Source organism: Protopterus annectens, chromosome 1.part2 (genome assembly GCF_019279795.1).
Source record: "Protopterus annectens isolate FY-2018-M chromosome 1.part2, PAN1.0, whole genome shotgun sequence".
NCBI lineage: Eukaryota > Metazoa > Chordata > Ceratodontiformes > Protopteridae > Protopterus > Protopterus annectens.
In genome coordinates this window covers 636696601-636706330 of record NC_056727.1, presented here as the reverse complement: position 1 = coordinate 636706330, position 9730 = coordinate 636696601, and the positions used below count along the sequence as shown (strand labels likewise).

General features: G+C 37.8%; 1 protein-coding gene across 1 annotated transcript in view; it reads right to left on the bottom strand.

The window, feature by feature from the left end:
* Positions 1 to 2445: 2445 nt before the first annotated feature.
* LOC122792399 overlaps positions 2446 to 9730 on the bottom strand; it is a 339957-nt gene continuing 332672 nt past the window's right edge. The window contains exons 8-9 of the mRNA XM_044060188.1: positions 9418 to 9436; positions 2446 to 2579 (exon numbers count right to left, since the gene is read on the bottom strand). Coding sequence (XP_043916123.1) covers positions 2446 to 2579; positions 9418 to 9436 — 153 coding nt within the window. The remainder of the gene's footprint in view (positions 2580 to 9417; positions 9437 to 9730) is intronic.

Sequence of the window (9730 nt, the reverse complement as noted above, 5' to 3'; positions counted from 1 at the left end):
TGAAATGAAATTCAGTGAAATCAGATTCAGCGAAACAAAGTAGACCCTATATATCACACACCAGACCCCTAGGCTCACTTTTTGTCTCTATCTCTCTTGATTCTATTATGAATGTTCGAAATGTCAAAATTTTGGACATGTACGACTGACAAAAACATTTCAAACAGTCATTACCAAACACCCTAAACAATGAAATTACAAAAGTTTGCCAAAGGAAGACACTTTAATTTAATGATCTTTAAACCAACAACTCTTCTATAAAACTAAGACATAATGTGCCTGAATAGTGGTAATGTTATGGAAAAGGTTTTTCTAAGGAAAAGTGTAGGTATAGGGACAGTGGAAGGGTTAATGTTTAAGATTAACATGCATAACTTAGTGCAGCAGGGCACATGCTGTAAGCCTAACCTGTCCCTGTTGCTAATCCAATCGGTATTCCTTATCTTTGTAAACCTTTTCTGTGTAACTACCAGTTTACAAGACAGATCGGACATCCACTACATACGAACACACAGACACACACACACACACACACACACACACACACACACACACACACACACACACACACACACACACACACACACACACGCGCGCACACACACACACACACACACACACACACACACACACACACACACACACACACACACACACACACACACACACACACACACACACACACACACACACACACGCACACACAAATACTAACACTAATCTATCCTCTTACCTAACCCTAATCCTACTCTGAAAAACACTCAAGCAAACATTAAATCAAACCCCTTACCAATCCGTAATTCTAACTTTAACCCCCAAACACATGCACGCACACTCCCAACTGTATTAAAACCATACTTACCTTTTTCGGCAAAACAGACACTAGGAAGTACAGCCATTCAACAATATGAACATTTAAAAAAATGTCACTGCCTTTTACTTTTCAGAGATATGCAAGTACATATACTTACAATTGTTTAGCTCATTTGTTTAAATGATGTTACTTGCTTTTTTCCTGTTTATTTTTAAGGTGCAGATTTGTTTACTCATTTATTAATGACTTCTGTATGGTCTGAGGTCAATGCAGTCAGAGAAAGAGTGAGACAGAGATTAGATTATTTTTCCAGATCACTCTTTCTTCAAGCTAAAGTAATCTGATAGTGTGAATGATGGAGTAAGGGTATGACTTGCAGATGGTCTTGCCACTTTAGAAGGTATTTTTTAATCACACTTGCAACATGACAAGCTTAACTGCAAGAATTATGGAATACTTGTACTTGAATTGCCATATATAAGCATTTCTGACAACTTATGTTTGGATGAATCAAACAGATGTAGTGAATACTAAATATCTATCTATCTATCTATCTATCTATCTATCTATCTATCTATCTATCTATCTATCTATCTATCTATCTATCTATCTATCTCTCTGTCTATCTATCTATCTATCTATCTATCTATCTATCTATCTATCTATCTATCTATCTATATGCACCTATCTATATGTATATATTAACTACAAGAAAAGCCCATCCAAGCTAGAGTTTTCACTGTGTGATACCTTAAACCTCCTGTAACAGAAGCCCATATGGGATATATGCAAATGACCCCTAAAAGACATCGTGTTTCAACTACATGACTTCTGAATGTCCATGACTTCTTTACTATTTAATTCTTTATGGTTACATCCAGGCCAATACAGCCAAACCCCACTAGCTGTGGACATGCAAGCTTCAGCCTTTTTATTGATGTCATCAGCAGAGCATAAGTGGACAATTAGGCTATACTTCAAAAAGGCAGTGTCTTTAAACCCAGCTGCTGCCCATAAAGATTAAGCTGCCTACAAAATATTCCAACTAGCATCAAGACCAAAAGGTAAAAAAGTCACGCAGACAAACCACTCAGTAAAAATTGCAAGAAAGACCCAGCCAAGCTACAGTTTTCACAGTGTGATATCTTAAACCTCCTGTGTTGGCTGGATTTTTCTTGCAGCTTTTACGGAGTGTTTTTTCTGTGTGATCTTTTTACATTTTGGTTTACACACGCACACACACACACACACACACACACACACACACACACACACACACACACACACACACACACACACACACACACACACGATAGATTGATAGATGGATTTGAGAAGTGAATCAATCATGAATATGCAAACATATTTCTTCAGAACCTGATCATGCTTTAGCATGATTTAAAATCAGAAATGTTGATTTTTCCAGCCTAAATGAAACACACTTTGCAATGTATTTGTTGCATACAATTTTCAGGAATAACTGATTTTCCAAAAAAAAAACAATTGTAAAACTTGAAATGTTTTTGTTTGAGTAAATTGAAACTTTTATTTTCAGTGTATTCTTCAGTAATCAAATTGTAACAACAGATAATACTGTTTGCTATATCAAACACTATTGTATATATATATAATTAGCAAAATATAATTATTACTGTGAATATACCAAAAACAAATGGAAAAAAATCACAGAAATGTACCCGGATAAACTTATCCTCTATAATTTTCGTTCGATCTTGTAACCTCTTGCTGTATATAACAAACATGCCTACAATAACAAGAAAACAATTATTTAAAATGGCAGAAGAATTGATGAAATAGTTTAACTTTGTTATTGCACTAAGATCATTATATGTGTTTTCCCATCAGAACAAATGTAAAATGAGAGTGGACTAAGAATCAACACTGTTATATTAACAGGAGCTGATGAAAAAAATAAAGGTAGCCAAAAGGTGGACATCCAAATGTGACTGCACTGCTCAAAGAAAGGCTTTGCTATAAAACCAGCTGTCTTGTGTGAGTTTATAGTTTTTCAGCTTAGCTACTACTCTGCAGGGGTTAAACATTAATAGACTTCCAGCACAGTAGCTATGCAATATTCCTAAATACTCGTAAGTAAACCTAAAACATGGTTGCATAAATATAATTAAACTGCATGGCATTAATCTAAAATGCAGAAGTGAATTCTATAACAGATATTATTTCAGTGACAATTAAATGTTGACTTGCGGTTTTGTAATTAATTAATTAATTAATTAATTAATTAATTAATTAATTACAGATAACAGGAAGTCATGCAATCTTGCTAAACATAAGTAGTCTGGCTATGCAAAGGACAGATTCATAAACGTTCTGCAAAGTGTAAACATCTCACTATCATTTTGGTATTCAACAAGCAATTTTACACAGTGCTGCATGGTTTTCAAACACAAAGACTTGCAGCACCTTGAAGGGCTGGCTCCATGGCCATGCTGAATGCTAATGAGGCATTCCAGGGGGGAGAGGCATATGGTAACTAGTCATGCAATCTCTCCCCAGAACCACCTCTAGGAAGACATCTACATAACTGTGTGATTCAAGAAAGCATTAGGTTGTGTAGAAGAATGCAGCCATCTCCACCACGTTGCGGTACTGAACATAGCCAAAAGGCCATGTTCAGCTGCAGAACATGAATGTGGTGGAGTAGGAATACTAGACACCAGGGCTTAATTTTAAAGTGCCATAACAGTACCAACATGGATGTGGTGAGGTGGGGTGGGAGGGTATACTAGACAACATGGATACATCTCTAAAGTGCCATACTCTCACTAAAATTACTATTGTGAATGGAGGTTGGGGGGCACTAGTAGACCACTAGGGATAAAATGAAGTGTTATAATGGCACATAAATCATAAGAGTGATTGGGGGTGGGGGGATTTTCTGGACCCATGGGATTAATATTTAAACTGTGGTATTGGTGCCAATCTGGAGTGGGGGTGATATAGGGCTTACTTTAAAGGCACCATAAAGGCATGAACATCAAAACAGGGATCGGGGGTGTGAGAGAGCTACTGCACACCACAGAGAAATGTCTAAAGCACTACACCAGACCCCCACATTATTATGGGGACCGGGGGTGGGGGGAATACTACGTGTCATGATGGCACCAACATTACAAAGGGGGTAGGAATGTGTGGGGATATATTAGACATCAGGGATTATGCCATAAAGTGCCCTAAAGCACAGACCAGCATAACAGGGATGGAAGGAACCAGTAGACACACTCTGAAGTGTTGTAACAGCACCAATGATAGTTGGGGATGAGAGGATGAGAGGACCCACTGGGTACCAGGGATAAGTGCCAAACACAGCTCATAAGGATGATAGGTGTGGGGGAACCACTACACCACCAGAGATTACTCTTTAAAGTGCTATAATGACATGCAGAGAGTAACAGTGATCAGGATGGAGGGATATATTAGACACACCAGGGCCTAGTACATAAATGCCATAATGGCACTTAAGTGTTACTTAGTTGGGGGGGACCATGGTAGTAACTGCAATTCAGGAAACAAGCAAATTAGTTGATAATGAGGTCTTATCACATTGCATCTAGCATGTTTCTGCATCACAAATGGGCACAGCACCCTGAACGGACCTTTCTAGCATGAGCCATATGGCTCACACTTGGGCCTTTAATGGGCCATTATATGGGAAAATATTTAGGAAGAGAGAGTTTGTAGAAGATTGAAAGAAAAGAAAATAGAGATATTTGCTGCTTTCATAGACAATTGAATACAGCTGTAGACTTGTAGATCTAACATTGTTCTGCTATAAGATAGATAGTCTTGCTTTTTCTGTAATTATTTTTGTAAAAATACCTTTATCTTTTTAATTATTAATAATGATTTTTCTCTGTAGAATCAAAGAGTAGAGCAATATTCCATAACTAATCTAAATAAGGACACAAAATGAGCCAAAATTCCTTTTTATGGACATGCTTGGGGTTGTACATGGGATGTCTGTTATCTTAGCAAGCTCCTGACATCCAATGAGATAATTATCTCATAGTTTTTCAGCTGATTCTCCATTTGCCTGCATTAAAAGTAGTGCTTTTTACCAGTATACAAGTGTTTTCCCAGTTGATTGACTCTTTCTAATATCTGTTGCTTTGCTAGTCTGAGGATGATTGTTTTTGGCAGCCATGGTTGGAATAAGAAAGCATGGCCCCTGGACCAGGAGAACTAGCACAAGCACCAGACAATATTCACTTATCCCTGGCCAGCTTAGCAGTGCTTGCATATAAAGTGCTGCACAGGGACTCTTAGGATGGCCAGTGAAAAGCAGGAGATCAGACAGTCAGAGCTCTTGGACAGACTTCATGCCAAGCAGACAAGCTCCAATGCAATCATAATGTTCTGGATGTGCATATCAGAAAAATTAATCAGCTTCACCAACTTGCCACTGACCTGAACTTAAGTAATGACCTGTGCATCATTGGGTTACCAGAGAGCAAGGAAGGGAGTAACCTGGTGGTATAAATCAGATCTAAAATGGCCCAGATCCTTCACATGAATAGTGTGCTAGGAATGGAGAAAGCTCATTGTGTGGCATCCAGGAGTAGTAATATAAATCATCCTCAACATTTTAACCTCTGAATGGTTAATTCAAACAAAAAGAGACAGTGTTGAAGCGAGCCAGGGAGACGGGCAGTGCGTTCAAAGTGTCAGGAATGAACATTACAATTGCTCCAGATTATAAAACTCCCCTCTTTGATAAACAGAAGGCAATGACCAGTTGTAACAGTTCACTCCTTCCCCCCTGAAATTTACTAGTATAGCTGAGACCTGTCATGGATCCTTAGGCTACTGGTGGCTCAACATATTGGAACATCCATCCGGGGGGGGGTTCACTTATGACCTACCCTGATTTTCCCCCATCCATGGGGATAACAAGGTGTGCTTGAGTGGGTGAGCAATGTAAGTGGGCAGCATATTGATCCACCTACTCAGCTGCTCATCCAGGCCTACCTTCCCCCTTTTCATCACACTCCTCTTCAAATGACATCTCTGGCCTCCACCAAGGATTGTCATAGTGACATGCCAATGTACCCCCCCTGGATAGGCATGCCCATCCCTTCCCCTGCCTCTGCGTCAGTAACCTCTAATTAAACCCAGGTCATCTGGGCTTTAGTGAGGGCTTTATCCTTCCATGCCACAGGAGTGTCTACTAACATTTGACAGTTATGTCTGCTAATCATATGTAATATTTAGCATTTTCAGTCAGTTTTTGTTTGTACTATTTCTATGCTGGAATGTGCAATGAATTTCTGGGCAGCAGCTCTTTGGCAATGATTCTGTAGCACCCTGGATAACTTGTTCAAGAGCATGCTGGAAAAGCTTTTTTTACAGCGTTATGCAAGACTGTTGTGATCTAATGCTGAAATAAATTTGAGTTACAGTTAAACATTGTCCACAATGAAATTTGGTTATTTTTAAATAGGAATGCTAGAGTGTCTAGGACTTTTGTTATGGAGTTCTCTGGGTATAGTGGTAGCTTTGTCTGTGTGTGGTCTTTGATGAACTCTTACTTGGTGTAGTTCTAATGCTCCTAGCATGTAATTTTCATCATTTCAAACTCATCCGGGCTGGCTACTATAAGTGCTTTGTTTTGGTTGCAGAAGGTTAGTCTTCGCTGATTGTGGTCCGATTAAGACTTTGTATGTAATGTTTTTTATTGATCTGTGCTGCACTTATCAACACAGCAACTTATCTGTGTGTAGCTTTTGAATAATTCATATACTGCAGTGTAATTGCCTTGCAAGCAACTTGGTCTATGCTTTGTTAGACAGTTTTGTAGTGATTTGTATAACTTAAAATTATACTTCATTTATATGTCTGTACTCTTGAGTGAACTTGCTCAAGTAATCTTTTACATTTTGGAATAATTTATATTTAGTTTTGCATTTTCAACTTGGTTGTAATGCTTTATAAATTCACTTTACTGCTGTGTTAAGTTTAAGCACATAAATCAAGGCAAAGCTGAAGATGTACTCAAAGCACCTCCACCGTGCAGTATAAGCAAAACACCTCTACCATGCAGTATAAGCAAAGCACCTCTACCTTGCAGTATAAGCATAGCACATCTACCATACAGTATAAGCATAGCACCTCTACCATGCAGTAAGCATAGCACCTCTACCATGGAGTATAAGCATAGCACCTCTACCATACAGTATAAGCAGAGCACTTCTACCATGCAGTAAGCATAGTACGTCTACCATGCAGTTACCATACAGTATAAGCATAGCACCTCTACCATACAGTATAAGCATAGCACCTCTACCATGCAGTATAAGCATAGCACCTGTACCATACAGTATACGCACAGCACCTCTACCATGCAGCATAAGCATATTACCTCTACCATACAGTATAAGCATAGCACCTTTACCATGCAGTAAGCATAGCACCTCTACCATACAGTATAAGCAAAGCACCTCTACCATACAGTACAACCATAGCACCTCTGCCATACAGTATAAGCATAGCACCTCTACCATACACTATAAGCATAGCAACTCTACCATACAGTGTATGCAAAGCACCTCTACCATGCAGTATAAGCAAAGCACCTCTATCATACAGTAAGCATAGCACCTCTACCATACAGTATAAGCATAGCACCTCTACCATGCAGTAAGCATAGCACTTTTACCATACACTATAAGCATAGCACCGCCACCATGCAGTATAAGCATAGCACCTCTACCATACAGTGTAAGCATAGCACCTCTACCATACAGTATAAGCATTGCACTTCTACCATGCAGTAAGCATAGTACCTCTACCATGCAGTATAAGCATAGCATACCATACAGTGTAAGCATAGCACCTCTACCATACAGTATAAGCAGAGCACCACTACCATGCAGTATAAGCATAGTACCTCTTCCATGCAGTATATGCATAGCACCTGTACCATACAGTATAAGCATAACACCTCTACCATACAGTATAAGCAAAACACCTCTACCGTACAGTATAAGCATAGCACCTCTACCATGCAATATAAGCATATTACCTCTACCATACAGTATAAGCATAGCACCTGTACCATGCAGTATAAGCATAGCACCTCTACCGTGCAATATAAGCATAGCACCTAGCATAGCACCTCTATCATATAGTATAAGCATGCCATTGAGAGTTTGGGCTTTTGATCAGTTGATGAGATGTCTCCTTTGAAGGTATATATCATTTTATCATACTGAAACATCTGCTGTGCTATGTTGGGATTGATATCCAAACTATGCAAGCTGTAGAAAAGAACTTGTGAGCTTATGGCCTGACCTCAGACTCCTAATTTAGCTAATGATGTAATGATGCTTACAGTAACCAGAATCACAAGCCTAGTCATGCATACCTCTCAACTGTACAGATTTATGCAGAATGCCTAGAGTTTTGCCTCATAGGTTTGGTCTGCTCCTCATAAAATTTGTGGTTTTCTGGCAAATAATTTAGGATTGAAATCTCTAAATCATCTCTTTCAATTGAATTTCAGACATCATATCATTCATTAAATGCGTGCTGACACAAATCCTGTTATTATAGCAACTTTTAAGTTTGTAAGAGCAATATTTAAAATTTGTCCCTATTTTTGGGCCTTTGTCTCCTCATTATTTTAGGCTTTGTCCAGATTTCTTGTGCTAAGAGGTTGAGAGGTATGACAGGAGCTGATTAGATTTCAGAAATATGCAAAGCTGGCACATTGTGAAGAGGTAATCCCAACAGTTATCAACTGCAGACTGCATGTAAGGTCAAATGAAAAATCACACCTCCACAAATCTTATCAGATTTGTTGTGCTGAGTACTTTTGTTTCTACCAACAAAGTTCAGTTTTACAACAATGTTTGAAGTATAATGCATCATGTAGAAAAATAGCATAATTCTGTAACCTTATATGATTTTCAAGTTATTACAAATCCTGATGATATTAATATTTTCAGAAGACATAATAGTAAATAAAATGTGGCTGATACCTCCAGTTTAACTGAACTATATTATGTTTGAGCTATAATGCATTATGTAGAAAAATAGTACAGCTTTGTATCTTTATATGATTTTCAAGGTAGTACAAATCATTATGATATTAATATTTTCAAAAGACATAATAGTAGATAAAATGTGTCTGACACCTCCAATTTAAATAAATTATGTTAAAGCAACTATCTTAAAGTGGAGTTTTACTGGTCTTTACAATAGTTTACCTTTTGGATCTTACATTTGATAACTTTGCTGGAGTGGATTATTGTGAGCTGTGGAACTGTTCCTACTTGGGTTCTTATTCTGCAGTGCACATCTATAATTATTTAGTTTGACCAATGAATCTGCCAGCATGTCTTTGGCATGTTAGAGGAAAATGGAAACTCCTTCAGAAATTCATGAGAATAGATCTAACTCCACAAAAATAATTATTGTAAAAACTGCAAACCCAAAATGAAACACATCACAATAGCACATTGATTGTGCACAAAACTGCAATGAAAATATCTATATATTTTTTCATTTAGTTGTCTGTAGTGCATGCATGTAAACACTTATTTATCTCCTCAATAATACTTTACCTAAGTCATTCAGGTGGCCCTATAGAAAGTAAAAGAAAAAAAATGTTAATGAAAAATATTAGTTACTTAAGCAATTTGCAATTTTAATGGAGAATACTATTAGGACATGATAATACCTAAACCTTCTGACGCGTAAAAGATTGCATAGGCAAGTAAGAGTATTAAAATGATACTTTATGCCTGAGATGAATGCCACAATTGCCTAACGTAGTGACTACTGATTCATTGTGTTAGGCTTTTTTGTGTCTGCCTTTTGACTATCCTTTTTTGTTGTTTAACAGCATGTCACAGTACGTAGAGTAAACCAACAACA